General features: G+C 46.8%; 1 protein-coding gene across 2 annotated transcripts in view; it reads right to left on the bottom strand.

Moving 5' to 3' along the window:
• The window catches only part of flvcr2a (FLVCR heme transporter 2a), an 81,219-nt gene that overhangs the window by 5,280 nt on the left and 52,356 nt on the right, over positions 1-23,583 (bottom strand). For both annotated transcript variants that reach the window (XM_055640296.1, XM_055640295.1), the window contains exons 7-10: positions 5,539-5,649; positions 2,115-2,220; positions 848-959; positions 304-362 (exon numbers count right to left, since the gene is read on the bottom strand). In XM_055640296.1, coding sequence (XP_055496271.1) covers positions 304-362; positions 848-959; positions 2,115-2,220; positions 5,539-5,649 — 388 coding nt within the window. The remainder of the gene's footprint in view (positions 1-303; positions 363-847; positions 960-2,114; positions 2,221-5,538; positions 5,650-23,583) is intronic.

Below are 23,583 nucleotides of genomic sequence, written 5' to 3'. Positions count from 1 at the left end.
CTGCCCTTTCTGCCCATCGACACCATCCTATCTGTCCCTATGAGGTCATCATCGCTCCATGCCTTGTCTATCTAAGTGTCCCTTACACACAGTGTATCTGAACCCAGCACCTCCTCTGGCAGTAAGTTCCTGACCTCCCCAACCATCACGGGTATAATTGTGAGGGGAGTGGGAGGGGTTGTTGTTGGAACGTTGTTCCCAGTAATTGGGAACAACCAATCAGGAAATCCCTGCCACCATTATGCGGGAGCGGTTTTGCCGATAGAGCCAGGCAGCACGGTGAGGCCGGCAGTGTTTACTCACCGAGTTCTGTGGCGCATGCATGTTTGCCTTCTGTCTCTTTAGGTCCGATTTTATTATTGCTGTTAAAACAGGAAGAAGGGCATGGTTAGTGCTGTTACGTGCTCCTTTTACATGCTCACCCTGATCCTTTGTTAAAGTATAACTTTGAAGTAGAAGGAAGTGCGGTCAGGAAGCATTGGTGGTGAAATAAGCAGAATCCCACTTGTGAGGGAAGGTCACCGAGCCGAGGACTGGAGCTGCTCTCTCCCACGCCTGACGAAACAGCACCTGGTGACAGTGTCTTCCCCAAACCAGTGGGGTGGGAGCAACACCACCGCCAGTTCAAGGAGCACAGAGCAGGCCCGTCAGCCCACAATGTATATTACAAACAGCATGCCAACATATACTCATTTCCACCTGATCCACATCCCTCCATTCCCTGCATATCCTGACATTTAAAAGACATTTAAAAAACAAAGCTCAGAATCCTTTCAATACCTGTGGGCTTACACTGAATATAACAACTTCTATCACAGCTTTAAGGAATCAGAAATAACTTCCTTACCTGTTAAAACAGTTCCCACGAAGAGAAATATAAAAATGAAAATATTTCCTGCTATTGTTCCAAAATGATCAATTAGTTTACCCTGTGAGATGGTAAAGATGATTCCAAAAACCTAAAATACAGAAATGAACATAATTTAAGGCCATTGTAGTGAACAGTACTGTGCAAGAACCGGCCCTACGGCCCACATTGTCTGTGTCGAACATGATGCCAGGACCAACTCTTGTCTGCCTGCACGTGATCCATATCTCTCCATTCCCTGCATATCCATGTGCCTATCCAAAAGTCTCTTAAACACCTCCATCACCACGCCTGGCAGCGTGTTCCAGGTACTTGCCCTGCTCATCTTTGAACTTAATGCCGTGCCCTCTACTCTGAAATATCCACCCTGGGAAGAAGGTTCTGACTGTCTCCCCTTTCTATGCCTCATAATTTTATACACTTCTATCGAATTTCCCCTCAACCTCCGATACTCAACAGAAAACAATCCGTCTGTCCAACCTCTCCAAATCTAAGAGATTTCTAACCTAATTTCTGCCCTCTAATCCAGGCAGCATTCTGGTAAACCCCCAACACCCTCTCTAAAGCCTCCACATCATTTCTGTCTGAAGAAAGGTCAGACCCAAAACCTCTCCTATTCATGTACTCCATAAATACTGCCTGAACCACTGAGTTACTCCAGCACTGTGTGTTCTACATAGGATTTCACCATCTGCAGTTCCATATCCATCTTATAATGGGGAGTCCAGAACTGCACACAATACTACAAATGAGGCCTAACCCAAGTTATGTAAAACTCTGACTTCCTGACTTTTATACACAAACCCTGATCAATTAACCCATTCCCTTCCAAATGCAAGTACATCCTATCCCTAAGATATATAAAATAAGTATATAAAATTATGAGAGGCATAGCTAGAGTACAGTCAGAGCTCCCCGCCCCCCCATCCCATCCTCCATGGGTGGAAATATACTAGAGGGTATAGCTTTAAGCTGAGAGAGGCAAAGTTTAAAGGGGATGTGCAGGGCAATAGCTTTTTTTACACAGAGGATGGTGGGGCCTGCAATGCGCTGTCAGGGGTGGTGGTGGAAGTAGAAACAATACTGGCATTTAAGAGGCTTTTGGATAGGCACATGGATATGCAGGTATCACCTGCACGCAGATAAGAGTTGGTTCGGCACGGACATTGTGGGCCGGATGATGTACACATAGAGCTGGTGATTCACTGCTGGACCGCAAGTCTGAGTGATGTGCCACCACACTTACCTGTGCAGCCTCGTTCAGCAGCCCAGACGACGTCCCCTCAGACTGGGGGTAGGTGAGCTCTGCACCAAACTCAAAGCCCAGCGGCAGGTACCCAGTCATAAAGAACCTGATATTGAAGGGAAAAGGGCAGGACATCAAGAACAATAGACAATATACAATAGGTGCAGGAGTGGGCCATTCGGCCCTTCCAGCTAGCACCGCCATTCAATGTGATAATGGCTAATCATCCACAATCAGTAGCCCGTTCCTGCCTTCTCTCCATATCTCTTAACTCTGCTATCCCTAAGAGATCTATCTAACTCTCTCTTGAAAGCATCCAGAGAACCAGCCTCCACCGCCCTTTGAGGCAGAGAATTCTACACACTCACAACTCTGTGTGAAAAAGTTATTCCTCATCTCCGTTCTAAATGGCTTACCATTTATTCTTAAACTATGGCCCCTGTCTTTCCTCAAATTTGGAGACCAAAGCTGCCCACAAGGTGCCCACAATACTCCAGGTGTGGTTTCACTAGGGCTCTGTACAAATGCATGAGCACCTCCTATACTCGACTCCTCTTGTTATAAAGACCAACATGCCATTCACTTTCTTCACTGCCTGCTGTACCTGCATGCTTTCTTTCATTGACTGGTGAACAAGGACCCCCAGATCCCGTTGTACTTCACCTTTTCGCAACTTGACGCCATTTAGATAATAATCTGCCTTCCTGTTTTTGCCACCAAAGTGGATAATCTCACATTTACCCACATTAAACTGCATCTGCCCACTCACCCAACCTGTCCAAGTCACCCCGCATCCTCATAGCATCCTCCTCACAGTTCACACTGCCATCCAGCTTTGTGTCATCTGCAAATTTGCTAATGTTACTTTGAATCCCTTCATCCAAATCATTGATGTATATTGTAAATATTGATGTATATTGTAAATAGCTGCGGTCCCAGCACCGAGCCTTGCGGTGCCCCACTAGTCACTGCCTGCGATTATGAAAGGGACCTGTTAATCCCTACTCTTTGTTTCCTGTCTGCCAACAATTGTTTTAACTGTGGGGGTTCTTATGCTGCTGTTCTTGACCGTTGCTGTGCTTATGGAAGAAATTTAACGATTCTATCTTTGGACACACGGTTACGATTGAAACTGACCACCAACCTCGGGTCAGCATCTTTAACAAACCGATCCATGCCTCTCCAGTGCGTCTACAGCGGATGTTGCTGCAACTTAAAAAATATGACATTGTTCTGATCCACAAACGTGGTCAGGATATGCACCTGGCTGACACTGTCGCGCGTGCACCCCAGAAAACGTGCGAGGATCCGCCCTCGCCGGATGATGACTTTGTCGTAATGACCGTGTCTTTTATTCACTCGTCCTGTATGGAGGATTTGGTTGCCCACACTGCTGCTGACAGTACTCTACGGTTGCTCACCTCCGTCATTAAGCGCGGCTGGCCAGACAAACACTACAACGTTCCCCTGTCAGTCCGGCCTTTCTTTGCCGTCCGTGATGAGCTGGTGCTACAGGAAGGCATTGTTTTAAAAGGACACAAGTGGTCCCTGCTTCTCTGCACAGCAAGTATATTAACGCTATCCACGCAGGGCACACAGGCGCTGAAGCCACCGTCCTACGGGCAAGAAGCATGTTTTACTGGCCTGGTATGGCTGAATACATCACCGAGATGGTGGCGTCCTGTGCACTGTGCAACAGCTTGGCACCTCACCAACAAGAGCAACCACTTCTTTCACATCTGGTTCCTGCACTCCCGTGGTCTACAGTGGCAAATGTCATATTTGATTGGCATGGCAAGCAGTACCTGGTACTCGTCGATTCGCATTCAGGATGGTTTGACATTGATTTTCTTAGCAGCCCCACTTCTCGTGTGGTGGTTTCGAAGCTATCTCGCCATTTTTCAGTCCACGGATCTCCAGGTGTACTGTTATCTGATAACAGCAGTCAATTTACCAGCCAACACTTCAGGGAATTTGCTGCATGCTGGAATTTTCGCCACATTACCAGTAGCCCTGAATATCCAGTAGAAAGGACTGGCTGAGCGGGTTGTCAAGAGTGCCAAACAGCTCATGGAACGATCGCACAGAGCTAATTCCGACGTACCGGGGTCTACTCAACTTACGCCACGTCTCCCGTGACCACATTTTTGGTTCACCTGCTCAACGTTTATTATCGAGGCGGACCCGAGCCACGGTGCCTGTGGCGGAACAGACATTGATCCCTCAGGTGGTTCCATCTGAGGAGGTTCAGTCCAGGTTACAACAAAACCGTGACATTCAAAAACAATGGTATGACAAAACAAGTAGGCCACTGCCACCGTTAACCAAGGGGCAGGTGGTTCGTTTGCAGACTGACAAGGGCCATGACCATATTGGTGTAATTTCTGGAACTGCTTCTGAGCCACGCTCATTTCTGGTCAGTGCCGATGGCGGCATCTACAGGCATAACAGACAACATATCCTGCCCGTGAACGAGCCAGTTCCACCTCCGTATTATCCAGACCGTACAAGTGTACTCCCGTCTGTGTCTAGCGGCATTCCTCCGCCTATGCCAGCACAACAACCCACGTCTGTAACGGCTGATTTGCCAGTGGCGACTTCGCCTGCACCACAGTCTCCTGTTTCATCTCCGGGAATGCTGGTTCAGTCTCCCTCACCTGTGAAGCCACCCGCTCTGTCCCCGGCGGGGGGGGAGAAAGAACGGAGATGGTCTTTATCGTACATGTGCTGGTCGTGTTTGCAAGCCGGTTGTGAAGTACCCGGGCTCTGTTTGAACTTCCTCCAGTTTATTATTAATTACTATGCATGCCTTGCTTCGTTAATGGTTTTGTACTGATGTTTAATTCTTTAAGAGGGGGGATGTAGATTAGTGTCACTCATGTTATGAGTCATACTTTGTAGCTCCACCCACTAGCTTACCAGTAAGCTTCCCTGCCTTGTTGCTACACTTTTAGAGTAACGTGCTAGTATGAAGTTATCTATGCTGTAACGTTAATAAAGTCTTTGGATCTTTAAGTTGGTGTAAGACTTTGGTTATTTAAACAACAGAATCACAACACGTATCTGCCACCACCACGCATGGTTCAAAAGCATGGTTCCAGCAGCCACTTCCCTTGTAAAGAACTTGCCCTGCACATCTCCTTTAAACATTGTCCCAAAATGTTGTGGACACAGCTCAGCAGTTCCTGGCGATTTGTCACTTTTCCACCTTAATGCTGTAATTACACGACTTTGAACTCCACATTGGATTGTTTTCTTTGTCTTTCTCACAGAAGACAAGGAAAAATGACTCAATTTCTCAGCTAACTCCTTGTTCCACAACAGTGCTTTCCCCGTCTCGCTCTGTAAGGCAATCACATGAAGTTTAATCCCGGACATTTGACATACATTGCCATGCATGCTTGAGAGGATTCTGTGCACTTACCCTAGTAGCCCTCCAGTCACGAAGACAACCCAGAGGTGACCAAGGTCAAGTGTGAATGTGAAGACCACCATCCCAGCAAAGGATAAGAAGTAAACAACCAATGTGGTCTGTCTGAAAAAGAAAGAGGGAAGCAGCTTAAGAGGGTTGTTTGTGTGGGAACTGAGCTCATCTAACATCAGTACATTAACAGCTCCTGTCATCTGCTACAGAAAGGACCATCTCTGATGGTTGCACATCCAGCAATTGCATGGGCTTTAACTGGTGGAAACAAGAAACTGCAGATGCTGGTTTACAACAAAAGACACAAAGTGCTGGAGTAACTCAGGCAGAGATGCTCCAGAGATGCTGCCTGATCTGCTGAGCTACTCCAGCACTTTGTGTCTTTTTTTAGGGGGGGGGGGGGGGGGGGGGGGGGGGGGGGGGGGGGGGAGGGGATTTTAACTAGCTTCTCATTTGGATTCCCTTTCTTTGCAGAGCTCTTGTAAACTCAGGTAGAGAGCAGACTGTGGAGGCTCTGATCTGGATCATTAGCTACACATGTGAAAGGTGAGCTGGTCTCAAGGTGCCATCAGAGGTGGTGCCTTCCTTCCGCATGGGCAATCCCAATCATTCTCACGTCATCAGCAACAATGCCATCCGCTGGAGAAGGCTTAAAGCAAACCCCCTGACATCACATTCCCACACAGACCTCTCGAAGCCACATACAACACTTTTACAAGCACTTTCTTCTGTCAGACGTCCCAGCACACAAAGGCTTGCTCCTTCCACTCGGACAGCATGCAGCTGACACTGATGGTTGTGCAGAGCAACAAGTGTTTAGTAACTGGGCAGCCTTGTAGACGGAGGCTGAGCTCCTCAAACTCAGCTCCCAGAAGGAACCCCTGATGAGTTATTAGCAGCAGAGCACAATGCTGTTATGTTAGACCAGTAGGCAGCCTGGCACTGTACCAAGGTGCTGTCCACCGCTGGGCAGTAGTACGATGCAGGTCGGGCTCGGCGATTCTCCACACGCTGACATCCTGACCTCAAGTGAACCACGAAAGGCAAGCGGACTGAATAGTGAGCAGGGGGAATCGGAGGAAGTCAACTCGGGCCGCGCTGGTGGTCCTTCTAGCACCCAGTTAACAAGTGGATGGAACTGCTCTAATAAGAAAGAATAATCTCAGTTACACTGAGTCCCAGCGATGGGACTTCCACCACAACAATTATCCACAAGAAATACTGCAGAGGCCCAGGTTGGCTGCCTGCCCAGCCTCTCAGCCACAGAACAGAGCCAGGAAGGGCTATAGGGTGGTCTAAGGGAAAGATGTAGGGGGCTACTTCCATCTCAGCCAGCCAGCCAGCAGTCATTGCACCCCAGCAAGGTAGATGTTAGTCCACTATGTTCCACAATACTCACAACAGGGAGAGATCCCACAGCACAGTGACCAGGTAGTCACCGCTGCTGTAACCAGAGTAGGTGCCCGGTGTTACAGCAGGGACTCAGTCAACCCCAGCTATACAAAACATCCGTCAGGCATGCAGAGCAACAAGGGAGGGCAGCGGGGAGTGCCGTCAGTGAAGTGGTGCCAGTCCTGCCGCAGGGGCCACACTTGGAGAAGATAAGCATTAGTGCAGCACACTGAAACACGCAGACACACCATTGTGAAGGAGGTTTGGCAGCAAATTTATCAATTAATTTTCATTTTATTACCATCTACAAAATTAAACCTACTCAACTTTGCATAGTCACAATATGTACGCATCCCTCCCTGTAACCGTTCAAACACGCTGTCCTCACTAATTAGTGACAAAACTGCACAGTTAATCAAAGTGGAAGGTCAGACTATCTCACTCACACCCCTTTAACTCCCAACAGTGAGCTGAAGAACTCAATGAATGTTAAAGTCAGAGGGATCAGGCACCATTTGAGCCAATTCCATTGTGTGTGACACCAAGCCAAGACCAAGGAGGAAGATGCCACTTACATCAGCATTAGCCTCAGTGTCACTGGGCGTGGAGTGGGGGAGTGGGGGATTGAGGAGGGATCGCTCTGCTCAGTGTGGGGAGTGAGGGGGGATCTCACTGCTCAGTGTCACTGGGTGTGAAGTGGGGGAGTGGGGAGGGATCACTCTGCTCTGCATTACCCTCAGTCTTGCTGGGCTTGATGTATGTGGGGGAGATCTCTCTGCTCCCTGGGTCAAGCTGGTCTCTCTAATGCTTCTCAGTTACATGTCTGAGCATGCCTCATCCATGGAGAGGTGGCAGTGGACCAAAGAACTGCAGAGCTCAGGAGCAGAAATAGTTCCAGAATCGCAACTAACTGCACACTCCCCTCCCCATTCAGTGGGTCTGAATCCTTTACTTAGCCGAGTCACTCATTTTCACTCTGCATTTGCAGAAGTTGGGGTCAGGTTTTGCAGATTAGTTTATTCAGTGGCCAAAGCCAGCTTCTAAATACTGACAACTTCTGAACATCACCTGGGTAAGGCATGCATGCCCATGTTTCCAAGCATATAAAATAAAGAGTTACATTTCAACTGGCTTTGTTCAAAGTGTTTTCAGTTTAAGGATTTGCCCACCTCACTAGGACAGTTTTGTACTTTCACGTACACATGAGGGACAGGTGAGAGGAGGTAGGAACCAGGACAGGCTGTAGCTCATGAGCCTGCTCCACCATTTAATAGCACCACAGCTGATGTCCTCAGTTTCACCTTTCTAACCATAATGGCAACATGTTACAGACCAATGAAGTGTTCAACCCTGCCTTGAATCTATCCAGGAAACATGCTTTCACAGCTCTTTGGGGGAGAGAATTGTGAACATTCACAACCCTCAGAGAGTAAGAATGACTACTTATCTCCATCTTAAATGGTTGACTCCTTCTGAAAAACATCACTCCTGGCTCCACATTCCCCACATCTCAGGAACCAGCCTGCCACCTTCCCAGCAACCCGTCTCCTACAACATGACCAGTTGTCCCTGTTTGAAAGTCCCGAGTACCAGCATCACTCTGTGTACCTTCACACTGTGACCATACCAAGCCGGTGGGAGTGGCTTGTGAGGGGGGTACAGAGACTTTGGGAGATGCAAGCAGGCTTTGTAAAGATTGAAGTGTCAAGCAGACGCAATACAATCTGGACAAAACTGAAGACATCCATGTTGGCACAAGAAACAGCATCTTTTAAATGGCAAGAGATTGAACAGTATGAATGTTCATTGCGATCTGTTGTACACAAATTAAAGGTGACATGGAGGTAGAGAAGACCCAGGTTGGTTGGCATTCACTGCAAGAGTAGCGCCGTGCTGGTGTATGTGTGTGACAGGCTGATGGAGACACATCTGGAACGATGGTTCTGCTCCCATCTCCCACCCAAGGAAGGATGTTCTGGTTCCAGGGAGCTGGTAGTGGGTTGGCAGGTTTGACTGGACCTTTCTGTCAAGCAGATGCAGGAATGATGTTTCCCTTGGCACGAGTGCCTACCACAAGGGGTCAGCCTTTCAGGACAATCATGAGGAGAAGCATCTTCACCCAGAGGGAAGTGAATCTTCACAGCTGTCTTTCCAACAGGACTGTGAGGGCCTAGTTCCTGAACATCTTCAATGCAGTTATTTAGCTGATCAGGTAATGAAAGGAGTGTGGTTATGCAGGGAGGTGGAGGCGAGTTAGAGCAGTTAGATCCTACTGTGTGGCAGCATAGCCCCAGGTTGAGTATTCACTGCCCCCTCACGTTGTAACAAACCATCCACTCCTATTCTCACTGCACCCAAGGCCAGGATTCACATCCTCCCTGGTTTGCTGCACGATTCAGCCAGACTCTCTTTCACCCACAGAATCGGAATGGAACTAAAGCAGAATGTGGGAGAGGATCACAGAAACGGGTATGAGCTTGCATGTTGAGACTCAGGTTGTAGTGTGGGCACACGGTAACACCCAGCTCCCACACGGTGCAAGTCCACCCCATCCTGCCACGTTCCCAAACCCTCGCTCATATGTACAGGGTGTCCTCACCTCGGGCATTCATAACCTGGGGACCAGTTGTAGCTTTCCTGGAGGGATCAGGGATGAAGAGGGACTGGGGGAATATCGATGAGGGTGGGGTGGGGAAATAGAGGATTGGATCTCAGAAAGATTAGGATGCGTATTGGGGGATGGGGGTGGAGATCAGTGAATGGGGAGAGGGTGGAGTAGCAGGATTTGCAGTGTTGAGCCTGTGATTAAATAGCCCAACGTCTGGGCTCAGTGTGAACAGCTCCCAGTGTGTGTGTATGTGTGTGTGACAAGTAGATTATTCCTACTTCGTCCCACAGCGTGTCAGAAAACAAAATGAACACAAGACAAGGCTGCAAAGGTAGGGAGGGACAAAGAGCACAGATGAGGGTTGACATCATCCAGAAGGAACAGGGCACATTTATCAATGACACTTTCAATATACATTTTTGCTAATGCATTAAAAACATAGAAACATAGAAATTAGGTGCAGGAGTAGGCCATTCGGCCCTTCGAGCCTGCACCGCCATTCAATATGATCATGGCTGATCATCCAACTCAGTATCCCGTACCTGCCTTCTCTCCATACCCTCTGATCCTCTTAGCCACAAGGGCCACATCTAACTCCCTCTTAAATATAGCCAATGAACTGGCCTCGACTACCCTCTACGGCAGAGAGTTCCAGAGATTCACCACTCTGTGCGAAAAAAGTTCTTCTCGACTCGGTTTTAAAAGATTTCCCCCTTATCCTTAAGCTGTGACCCCTTGTCCTGCACTTCCCCAACATCGGGAGCAATCTTCCTGCATCTAGCCTGTCCAACCCCTTAAGAATTTTGTAAGTTTCTATAAGATCCCCTCTCAATCTCCTAAATTCTAGAGAGTATAAACCAAGTCTATCCAGTCTTTCTTCATAAGACAGTCCTGACATCCCAGGAATCAGTCTGGTGAACCTTCTCTGCACTCCCTCTATGGCAATAATGTCCTTCCTCAGATTTGGAGACCAAAACTGTACACAATACTCCAGGTGTGGTCTCACCAAGACCCTGTACAACTGCAGTAGAACCTCCCTGCTCCTATACTCAAATCCTTTTGCTATGAAAGCTAACATACCATTCGCTTTCTTCACTGCCTGCTGCACCTGCATGCCTACTTTCAATGACTGGTGTACCATGACACCCAGGTCTCGCTGCATCTCCCCTTTTCCTAGTCGGCCACCATTTAGATAATAGTCTGCTTTCCTGTTTTTGCCACCAAAATGGATAACCTCACATTTATCCACATTATACTGCATCTGCCAAACATTTGCCCACTCACCCAGCCTATCCAAGTCACCTTGCAGTCTCCTAGCATCCTCCTCACAGCTAACACTGCCCCCCAGCTTAGTGTCATCCTCAAACTTGGAGATATTGCCTTCAATTCCCTCATCCAGATTATTTATATATATTGTAAATAGCTGGGGTCCCAGCACTGAGCCTTGCGGTACCCCACTAGTCACTGTCTGCCATTGTGAAAAGGACCCGTTTACTCCTACTCTTTGCTTCCTGTTTGCCAGCCAGTTCTCTATCCACATCAATACTGAACCCCCAATGCCGTGTACTTTAAGTTTGTATACTAATCTCTTATGTGAGACCTTGTCGAAAGCCTTCTGGAAGTCCAGATACACCACATCCACTGGTTCTCCCCTATCCACGCTACTAGTTACATCCTCGACAAAATTCTATAAGATTCGTCAGACATGATTTACCTTTCGTAAATCCATGCTGACTTTGTCCAATGATTTCACCACTTTCCAAATGTGCTGCTATCGCATCTTTAATAACTGACTCTAGCAGTTTCCCCACTACCGATGTTAGACTAACTGGTCTGTAATTCCCCGTTTTCTCTCTCCCTCCCTTCTTAAAAAGTGGGGTTACGTTTGCTACCCGCCAATCCTCAGGTACTACTCCAGAATCTAAAGAGTTTTGAAAGATTATTACTAATGCATCCACTATTTCTGGAGCTACTTCCTTAAGTACTCTGGGATGCAGCCTATCTGGCCCTGGGGATTTATCGGCCTTTAATCCATTCAATTTACCCAACACCACTTCCCGGCTAACCTGGATTTCACTCAATTCCTCCAACTCCTTTGACCCGCGGTCCCCTGCTATTTCCGGCAAATTATTTATGTCTCCCTTAGTGAAGACGGAACCAAAGTAGTTATTCAATTGGTCTGCCATATCCTTGTTCCCCATGATCAACTCACCTGTTTCTGACTGCAAGGGACCTACATTTATTTTAACTAATCTCTTTTCACATATCTATAAATACTTTTGCAATCAGTTTTTATGTTCCCTGCCAGTTTTCTGTAATTGTAATGCCCGTTTTGGCCACATGGTGAAAGCTGAATGGTTACACACGAGCAGCTGCCTGCGGAGAGATTGCTGACGGCGTTTCTGATTGGTCACGACTGCTCGATGTGAAGGATGACTTCACCACATCAGAATGCACCAATTGTGAATGACGTTGTCAGAACAGGAACAATGCTTCGACTCACCACACTCTCAGGCAGCACAAAACATAGCATTTAAAGTGAACCACATCCCATCACTCCCTGTATGTTGGTGCAGAGGTGGGCTCAAGTCTGGAAGTATGACGAGACAATGTTACTGCATAATGCCCTGGATCTTCAGCCCAAGCCTGCCCCACTGTTCAATATGATCACTGCAGAACTGCCGCAGACCTCAACTCATCTGTACTAATTCTTCATAGCCCACAATTCCTCAATATTTGTAAAGTCTACCTCCCTCTCCACTATCCCATCACACACCCTCAGATAGGGATAGCGTGGGCTGGATACAAGAGTAAAGCTCCCTCTACACTGTCTCCATTAAATTCCACAACTCAGTGTCTGGTGTCTCCACAAGTGTTTTATTTGGATACTGAGGATGAGCAAAATTATTGGAAAAGAAACTTGAAAAACAAGCTATTTTCATGAATGCAAAAGGTTAAGTGGCCCATGGACAGTTGGAGATGTGTGGAGTCAATGTGTAGACACTGGACATGTGTAGCATGCACTGGACCAGCATCCGTACCTTACAGAGAGCTGTAACTATCATAAGTAGAGAAGTTGCGTATATATTAACAGATTCTCTGTTGTACATGAAATTGCTTATTGTTATTATAAAAGGGCTTGGTCACTTTTCATGGAGTTGACATGTTAAAATGAGCCTCATCTCGAGTGTGAGTGTGCAGGGCACTGCAACAGCACAGTAACACCAGAGGCAGAAAGTGGACACCTCAACACAAGAGCCTTGCCAGCTGAATCCATCTCCTCCACATACAGACTTTCAGCGCCCCCCATCAGCACCCTCCATCAGCACCCTTTACACACAAAGCCATGGACATGGCATGCTTGCATTCATCGGTCAGAGCATAGAATATAAGAGTCAGGAAGTCATGTGGCAGCTGTACAAAACATTGGTTAGGCTGCATTTGAAGTATTCTGTACAATTCTGGTCATCCCATTATAGGATGGGTGTGGTGGCAACAGAGAGGGTGCAGGTTTACCAGAATGCTGCCTGGAATGGAGGGTTTAGCTTTAAAGAGAGGTTGGACAAACTTAGATTGATTCCCCTGGAACACCAGAGGCTGAGGGGAGGCATGCTAGAAGCTTACAAAATTATAAGAGGCATAGATAGTGTAGATAGTCTGAACCTTTTCCCCGAGGGTGTAAATGTCAGAGGAGGAAAGTTTAAAGGAGAAGTGCAGACAAGGTTTGTTCATACATTGAGTGGTGGGTGCCTGGTATATGCTGCTGGGGGTTATGGTTACCAGCACAATAGTGATGCTTTATTCAGACAGACATATGAAGAGGCAGGAAATGGAGCGATTTGGATCAAGTGCAGGCAGATGGGAACAGTTGAGACTGACATCATGTTTGGCACAGACAATGTGGACCGTGGCACTTTGTTGCCCCAGAGCACTGTTCTACTACATGTTGACTCAGTGGTTCAGGCAGTGTCTGTAGAGGCAAAGGATACTGACATTTCTGGTGGAGACACTGCCTCAATCTGGTGCAGGGTCTCGACCCATAAAGTTGTCCATAACTCTGCCTCCATACTCGCTGGCTGACCCGCCGAGTTCCTCCAGCAGCTTGTTTATGCTCTAGATGACAACATCTGCAGTCTCTTGTATCTCCATCTTAATTATTATTTTAGACAGGCCAATTTCTCAATGTAGGCAATTCATTAGCATTTGTTGACCTCAAACCAAGATGAATCCACCGTGTCTTGGTGGCAATTTCAATTTAGGTTTCCAGCACCAATACTTCTGTTTGAAAATGGTGCCAAAACATGGAGCCTCTTGCATGCGGGATCAGTAAACCATTTCTGTACAATTTGCTAATCGAGAATATGATTAGGTATGACCAAAATTTACAGGACTGTAAGAAAATAATTGCACTGTGCGTTTGTACTTTGCATATGTGACAATAAACGCAGCATGAAACCATTCTTTATGTTTCTACATTAGGGAGTTTGTAAATTCAGTGCCCTCAAACATCTTCAGTAACTATGTAACCAGTACTTTAATGGAGCTCCTTACACTGGGATTTACACCGAGATACACACAAAAAGCTGGAGTAACTCAGCGGGACAGGCAGCATCTCTGGAGAGAAGGAATGGGTGACGGGTTGAGACCTTTCTTCAGATCTTTCCCCTTCCACAGCACTCACACTTATAGCCTTAGCCATTGAAACCAGCAAGTCTGAATGATGGCAAGTCCAGCCACCAAAATGCACAACTTTTCAGTTAAATGAAATGAATAGGCACTCCTTGGATCTGTCCTCTCCCCAGCATAACTATGAGGAAGCTGACAGACGAGTCATTGGGCCTGATTGATGTTAAAGGACATTCCAGTTGTCTACACACGTTCATTCTGTTAACTTTAGCATTCTCCCCTCCTTCTCTGGAGGCATGCTCCGAGCTGAGTGACTAGAAGCAGGTTGGGGGGCATGAGTTTGGCACACATCACTGAAGAAGGTTGAACGAAGCATGCACGTAATTTGAAGGCTTGAAGAGACATCTACCCAACACAGGTAATATCTGCAATTCACTGAAGGTTTAGTGGTTGCTATGCATGTGGGGAACATAAAAACATGGTTATGTTTGTGAATTAATTGGAAGCACCGGAGACAGGAGTGCTGTTTATTTACATCACTCGAAGCAGAATTTTTTTTTAAAAATCTACGTTTAGAATAATCAAGGGCGACTTTGATGAAGCTTAATTGTAAGCCACTGGTACCAACAACAATTCAATGAGACATTTTCTACACAAGAGTAGACTGTGCTATGGGATCACTGATAAATCCTGGGATTCCTGTTCTTACAATGATGGAACACGGCTCTGTGCATTTGTAACAGGGCAGCAAACCATCCATGTAAACCTACTTGCTAAAGTTTCACACAGTGTGTAGATTACAACAACATCACAGTCAGGGGAACAAATCGAACAGCAATAATTTACATGAACTAAACTGCTTTGTTTAAGATTGGATTTCTTCCAGAAATAAAATTCTTACCTGCATAATTTTTCTTCACATCCTTTTTGCAAATAAACAAACAACAAACTAATAATCATTCTGTACAATGCAATAAAAACAATTTGGGTAATCAGTAACCAGAATAAATACAATGGCAGTTAAAAAGGTTCCGTAATGAATACATGTAACTTATTTTGACACCACAAGATTTAGAAAAAATGTCGTTTAAACAGACAATTGAGGCAGTGAAAGTTTAACCGCACATTCCAAACACAAACAGCCAGTGAACTAACCAACAACGAGAGACAGGGAAAAACCAAAACACCCAGTGTCTGGTGGAGAGGGCGGGGGTGGGGGAAGGGGGAGAGGAGGGGGGAGAGGGGGAGGGGGGAGAAGGGGGGAGAGAAGGGGGGAGAGAGGGGGGGGGGGGGGGGGGGGGGGAGGGGGGGGGGGGGGGAGGGGGGGAGGGGGGGGGGGGGGGGGGGGGGGGGGGGGGGAGGGGAGGGGGGGGGAGGGGAGGGGGGGGGGGGGGGGGGGAGGGAAGGGGGGGAGGGTGGGATAGGGAGGGGGGGGGGGGGGGTGGGGGGGGGGAGGGAAGGGGGGGGAGGGAAGGGGGGGAGGGAAGGGGGGGAGGGGAGAGAGAGAGAGGGAGAGACAGAGAGAGGGAGAGAGAGACAGAGAGAGGGAGAGAGAGAGAGAGAGGGAGAGACAGAGAGAGAGGGAGAGACAGAGAGAGGAGAGAGAGAGAGGGAGAGAGACAGAGAGAGGGAGAGAGAGAGAGAGAGGAGGCTGTTCTGTCCCTTGAGCCTGGCTCACTATTCAAGGAGATCTAGAATAAATGTAGACCCCATTCCACCTACTTATCCCCCACCCCACAATTACACCGAATAATTGACATAGGTCAGGCTCCACACACTGACAACTTCCAAACGTGAGCAATGAGGGTGTTACGTGTGACTGCTGAGTTATGGGGTGGCTGCTGGTTAGAGTCATACAGCACAGAAACAGGTCTTTCATCCTAACTTGCCCTTGTCAACTTGTCCCATCACTAGGCCCACCTGCCGTGCTGACCATGAATCCCATCTATGGGTCCCATTTGCCCGCATTAGGTTGCCCCTACTCCTTTCCTATCCAAATACCTCTCCACACAACATTTAAACAATAGAATGGTACTCACCTCCACCACTTCTTCTGGCAGCTTGATCCAGATTGCCACTACCCTCTGTGGGAAAAACCTGCACCTCAGATCTCCTTCAAATTTCTCACCTCTCACCCAAATCCTGTAATCTCTAGTTCTACGCTCATGCCAGGGACAAGATTCTGACTATACAAACAGGATGCCAGTGTCAACTAAATCTATCTGTCTGACAAAGTCTGCATTGCTCCATTACTTGCTTGTTCATGTGTCTGCCCAAATGCCTCTTAAATGTCACTATTGTGTCACCTCCCCTGGCAGCACAGTCCAGGCACCCAGCACTCTCTTATTAAATAAAGTTCACCCACGTATCTCCTTTAAACTTTGCCCCTCTTACCTTAAAGCTATGTCCTCTAGCCATAGGACATTTCTACCATAGGACTAAGGTGCTGACTATCTACCCTATCTATGGCTCTCATAAATGTAATACATTTCTATTAGGACTTCCCACAAACACCAATGCTCCAGACAAACCAATCTGTATTTGTCCAAACTCCTTTAATCCAGTTACCCTCTAATTCAGGTAACATTCCCATAATCCAGAGTCTATGCCCTCTAGTTTTACTCCTCCACCATCACTTTATCCATGCCCCTCGAGATCTGGTACCCCTCAGCCTCCTACACCAGCCTATCCAACCTCTCCCTGCTAAAACCAAGTTACAAATGTTGGGGTAGCTCAGTGGGTCTGGCAGCATCTGTGGGGAGCATGGATAGGCGGCTCGTCTTCAGTCTTAGAGTTACTTCAGTACTTTGTCTTTTTTTTTGTAAACCAACATCTGCAGTTCCTTCTGGTGGTGAATCTACTCGTGAATCTCCTCTGCACCCTTTCCAATTTTACAAATTGCGAAATACTGCTAATAATTAACACTGATCTCAATGTTTTATTTCATGGCCCAAGACTGTGCTGTGATCCCTGACTGCAATGGCACTCCTGGAGCCAACAGCCCAGTGCAAGAGGTGCCCACGGCAAGGACCGGCTACGGTGCCAGGCACAGGGAGAGTGGCAGCGCCTGCTTCATGATAAACAAGTCATGGTCTTCAGACGTGGTGGTCTTGTGGCATTCCCGTCCCCTGACCTGGAACATTGCTGACTATTCTACCCACTGAGGGAGTTCAGAACCCTTCCCCTGACCACAGTCTACATCCACCCTTGGGCAGGCATCAAGCTGGCACTTCCGGAATTGGCACGGAAAGGCATATCCTGATCAAAAGGCACGGAACGGTGTATCCAGACTCCCTCATCATCATCGCTGGCTTGAAGAAGTTTCTGCCAATCTGCCATCAACACCAAAGGACCCAACACACAGACAGTCTACTGGGCAAGTGCTAAAGACCTGCGTGGACCAACTGGCTGAGTATTCAAGCACATCTTCAACCTCACTCTACAGGTTGCACCTGCTTTAAAAGGGCATTTTTGTATAATGAAGATAGAGAGCTGCCTCAATGTGCACCGTCTGCTAGCACTTACATCCACTGTAATGATGTGCTTATGGAGTTCCTGCTTCACGAATGAACTGACCCACTACCACAACAGGTTAACAGCTGATGCCGTCTCACTGGCTCCCCACTCTGCTGTGGACCATCAGGATAACAGGGACACAACGTCAGGCTGCTGCTCATTGACTGCAGCTTTGTGTTCAACACCATCCTCCCCTCCAAACTCATCACCAAGACCTGCGCCTCTGGATCCATCCCTTCATCATCAGCAGACCTCAATCTGTGCAGGTCAGAGGCAATATCGTCACCTCACTGACAATCAACACAGGTGAATCCCAAGATGGTGCTTTGCCCCCTCTCTCTACACAGATGCCCACGTGGCACAGATGCAATGCCACCTGCACATTTGCTGACATGTGCTGATGAGTCAGTGTACAAGAGAGATACAGAACACCTGGTTGAGTGGTGCCATAAAAACAAATTTTCTCAATGTCAACAAGACCAAGAAACTAATTATTGAAGTCAGAAAGGTGAAGTTGGGAGATCACATGCCAGAATTAGCAGTTTCAAATTCCTGGGACATCTGGAATGACCTATTCTGGGCACATCACACATATGACCTGCCTGAGCTCACATTTCAATGCCATCACATGGGATGATCTATTCTGGGCACAGCACACTTGACCGACCATGGGCTCGACGTATAGATGTCATCACAAAGAAGATGCACCAGCACCTCCACTTTTTTCCCCCCTAAGTGTAAAGAAATTCATCATATCACTAAACACTCTCACAAACATCTACAGATGCACTGTAGAAAGTATTCTGACTGGTCGCATCATGGTCTGGTACGGCAATTCCAACAGACTGGAATGCAATAGTATGCAGTGAGTGATGGACTCAGCCTGGTCCATCACGGGCACAGCCCTCCCCATCATAGAAGGCAGTTGCCCTGCCTCAACACCACGGAATCTATCATCAAGGAACCTCACCATCCGGGCCGCGCCCTCTTCTCACCACCACCTTCAGTCAGCAGAACCATAGCTCAAGGTCCCACACAACCAGGTTCAGGAACAGCAACTTTCCTAGAACCATCTGGTTCTAGAACCAATCTACACAACCCCAATCATCCCTCGGCAATGGAACAGTACCAACCACCTCGTGCACGACCAACCACTTGTTTTTATAATTGTGTTTTGCACTAATATATTGCTTATTTGTACAGCCTTTTACTTTTCACTGTGCTGTAGAATGTATGCATAATTTCAAGAATCAAGAGTGTTTAATTCTGACTTACTGTGGCTTAACAAGCGCATAAAATAACAATCAATCAACCATAAAGTATCAGATACTCCAGATAATACGCCAGAGCTGGTATTGTGACCTTAGTGGGACAAATTCCAGTAGCTTGGTGCTGAAGTAAGGTTGTGGATTGTGTTATGCAGTGTGGTTCAAGAGCCTGAAGGATGTTCTTGTGGGTCTTTGATGGCTCCACTATCGAAAGGATAACAGTAAACGCTTCCTCCAGAACACAGCTAATATCTAAGGCCCACACCACCCTGGCCACACTCATCTCCCTGCTATTATCAAGACGAAAGCACAGGAGTTTGAAAATCAGTGGCCTCCAGGTTCAGGAACAGCTACTGCCTTACAACCATCAGGCTATTGAACACTACAAACGGCAATTAAACTTTGAACTACAAACCATCTTCAGGTTCCCCTCTTCTACTATAGATGAGGCTTTCACCAGGGTCTCCTCCATGTCCCGTAGCTCCGCTCTCACTCCCTATCCCCCCCCCACTCATAACAAGGACAGAGTCCCCCTTGTCCTCACCTTCCACCCTACCAGCCGTCACATACAACAGATAATCCTCCGACATTTTCGCCACCTCCAACGGGATCCCACCACTGGCCACATCTTCCCATCTCCTCCCCGTTTGGCTTTCCACAGTGACCGCTCCCTCCATAACTCCTTCGTCAATTCGTCCCTTCCCACCCAAACTAACCCCTCCCCTGGTACTTTCCCTTGCAACCACAGGAAATGCTACATTTGTCGCTTTACCTCCCCCATCGACTCCATCCAAGGACCCAAGCAGTCTGATGGGGACGAAGAGGCTTCCAGACGGAAGGCAGGGACAACTTAGAATCCTGCATCAGAGTGGCTCGGTTAATGGATTCATTCCACAGTGAGTACAGTTTGGTAACAACCCCCTCTCTCCTTCCCCCCCCCCATTCGCTCCCTCCCATCCATACCCCCCTCTCACCCGCCCCCCCCCCCCTTCCCTTCACCTCTCCCCTCCCCCCCCCACCTCCCCCCTCTGGGGGTGGGGGATTGGGAGGGGCCTCGCAAGTGAAATAGCTTAGGGCCTCTCTTCATCTAAATCCGGCCCTGGAAACAAGAGATATTGACGGTGATGTAGAGAGATATAGAACAAATGAATGAAAGATATACAAAAAAGTAACAATATTAAAGGAAACAGGACATTGTTAGCTGTCTGCTAGGTGAGAACGAGAAGCTGGTGCGACTTGGGTGAGGGAGGGATGGAGATTTTGTGATAAACAAAGATTGTGTGTCAATCTTCAGTTTAAAGCAGCATCTGCAGTTCCTTCCTAGCCAAAATCTTACTCTAAGAAAGAGCAGAAACACCCTTTTCATTCTTAGGAAGGTAAAATGGAGGCATATATCAATAATTAGTTCCTTGGTCTTGTTGACATTGAAGTTCACAAGTTATAGAAACATAGAAAATAGGTGCAGGAGTAGGCCATTTGGCCCTTTGAGCTAGCACCGCCATTCAATATGATCATGGCGGATCATCCAAAATCAGTACCCCGTTCCTGCTTTTTCCCCCCCATATCCCTCGATTCCCTTAGCGGGGGGGGGGGGGGGGGGGGGCAGAGCCAGGGGGAGGGGGCAGAGCAGCTCTGTTCCTTGTCAGTGCACAGTGTTTCATTGTTGAGGGGACTGCTGGATTTCCAATCACTTCTCAATGGTTGAACAGATTGTTGAGCATCAGTAAATCGGGCTTCAAATCTGACGACTATTTTCACCCCTTTATCAACCCTTCCTCACCGGAATCTACCCATCACTTCCCCACCTCAACTTTTACAGCTTTCTCCACTCTACTCCATCACTGAAACAATATCCCAACCCAAAACGTTGTATGTCATAGTCATAGAGTGATCTTCACACTCAACATGAAAAAACACTGAGTATTATTCATGCTGCACTCTTCCATGCTGCTACCCACCTTGAACTTTTACTATCACCATGTACAGCACTGATTACTTACTTATCTTGATACCTAGTTTTTAACATTGTTTGTAAATTGTGTCCTGTGTTTTTATGTTTGTATATTATGCACCAATGGAGTGGCAACAACAATTTTGCTGTAAGCAGTGCTTACAACGACAAATAAAGGCATTTCATTTCAGAGTGTGGAAACAGGCCCTTTGGCCCAACTTGCCCACATCAGCCCACATGTCCCAGCTACCCTATTCCCACCTGCCTGCGCTTGGTTCATATCCCTCCATACCTGTCCTATTCATGTACCTGTCCAATTGTTTCTTAAATGATGGGATAGTCCCAGCCTCAACTACCTCCTCTGGCAGCTTGTTCCATATACCCACTATCTATGTGAAAAACAGTCCATTCCCCCCACAGATGTTCCCTGACCCTGCTGAGTTCCTTCAGCAAATATTTTTTAATTCAAGATTCCAGCATCTGTCTCTGACTACATTCTACCTTTGTCCCGCCACCTCCCCTGACATCAGTCTGAAGAAGGACCTCGACCCGAAACGTTGTCGATTCCTTCTCTCCAGAGATGCTGCCTCACCCGCTGAGTAACTCCAGCATTTTGTGTCTACCTTCGATTTAAACCAGCATCTGCAGTTCTTTCTTACACATTCCAGCATCTGCAGTCTCTTATGTCTGCAATTTCCACCCGATTTTGCAGAAGACTGTTTAAGATAATTAGATTTTACTTCCAGTTAAAGTCACGTGTTTCTTTGGAACTGATTTCTCCCCAAGGACAGTAAAGAGGCATAACAAGAGGAAATAAAATGCACATAATAGAGATTAACAGTGTGTAACCTTATCCTGGTCAAATGCCCAACCCTCTGGCTGTTTACATTCACCAATGTGCCAATATGAAACTACCTGCACACTGGCCCACTGCATGTTCACAGAGATTACACATGGTTTGCTCTAATCTAGTGTCCACGGTAACTGCAGATTACATGGGCACATCAATCACCACTCCGAATCAGGAGGAAGTAATAACCGACTCTGGCCACAGCTGCCACGTAGGGATACACGCCCAACACACAGAACAGATTCCACTGCCATAATGTTGAACAATACTTACAAACAGAAATGTTTAAGAGCACATTCTACTTAAAAACCTGTATTCCTGCTAGTTAATCATCTGATAAAAATGTCAAAATCCCACACTTGCAGATTAAAATCAGTTATCAAATCTAACAAATTCTTAAATCCTGCCGTAATAAAAAATACCAAAGATAGGTATGTAGAACTAGAGTTGCAAAAGCTGTCAGTTAACGCCAGTCGAGTTAGCCTGCGCTGCCACACCCACAACCTCAGCAGAACAAGCTCACATCAGAACTCCAGCTTCACCAACTCCTGGTCTTGGGGTTTGTGCACCTCCCCAAGCACAAAACAGGCCAAGGACACGAGCACAGTAGCTACAAACAACCTGACCCTCAGGGAAGTACAACACACAATCTTCACAATTGCTTGTCACACAATTGCTGTTAACAATGCAATATTACCAAATGATCACAATACCATTAGTTTCAATATAATTATGGAGAGGGACAGAACTGGACCTAGGGTTGAGATTTTTGATTGGAGAAAGGCTAACTTTGAGGAGATGCGAAAGGATTTAAAAGGAGTAAATTGGGACAGTTTGTTTTATGGGAAAGATGTGGAAGAGAAATGGAGTACATTTAAAGGTGACATTTTAAGAGTACAGAATCTTTATGTCCCTGTTCTGTTGAAAGGAAATCGTAAAAATTGTAAAGAGCCATGGTTTTCAAGGGAAATTGGACACTTGGTTCGGAAAAAGAGGGAGATCTACAATAATTATATGCAGAATGGAGTAAATGAGGTGCTTGAGGAGTATAAAGAATGTAAAAAGAATCTTAAGACAGAAATTAGAAAAGCTAAAAGAAGATATGAGGTTGCTTTGGCAAGTAAGGTAAAAGTAAATCCGAAGGGTTTCTACAGCTATATTAATAGCAAAAGGATAACGAGGGATAAAATTGGTCCATTAGAGAGTCAGAGTGGACAACTATCTGCAGAGCCAAAAGAAATGGGGGAGATATTGAACAGTTTCTTTTCTTTGGTATTCACCAAGGAGAAGGATATTGAATTATGTGAGGTAAGGGAAACAAGTAGAGTAGCTATGGAAACTATGAGATTCAAAGAAGAGGAAGTACTGACACTTTTGAGAAATATAAAAGTGGATAAGTCTCCAGGTCCGGACAGGATATTCCCTAGGACATTGAGGGATGGTAGTGTAGAAATAGCAGGGGCTATGGCAGAAATATTTCAAGTGTCATTAGAAACGGGAATAGTGCCGGGGGATTGGTGTACTGCGCATGTTGTTCCATTGTTTAAAAAGGGGTCTAAGAGTAAACCTAGCAATTATAGACCTGTTAGTTTGACGTCAGTGGTGGGCAAATTAATGGAAAGAATACTTAGAGATAATATATATAAGCATCTGGATAAACACGGTCTGATTAGGAACAGTCAACAAGGATTTGTGCCTGGAAGGTCATGTTTGACTAATCTTCTTGAATTTTTTGAAGATGTTACTCGGGAAATTGATGAGGGTAAAGCAGTGGATGTTGTGTATATGGACTTCAGTAAGGCCTTTGACAAGGTTCCTCATGGAAGGTTGGTTA

The sequence above is a fragment of the Leucoraja erinacea genome, chromosome 9, assembly GCF_028641065.1.
Source record: "Leucoraja erinacea ecotype New England chromosome 9, Leri_hhj_1, whole genome shotgun sequence".
Classification (NCBI taxonomy): domain Eukaryota; kingdom Metazoa; phylum Chordata; class Chondrichthyes; order Rajiformes; family Rajidae; genus Leucoraja; species Leucoraja erinaceus.
This window is presented reverse-complemented; position numbering and strand designations above follow the sequence as displayed.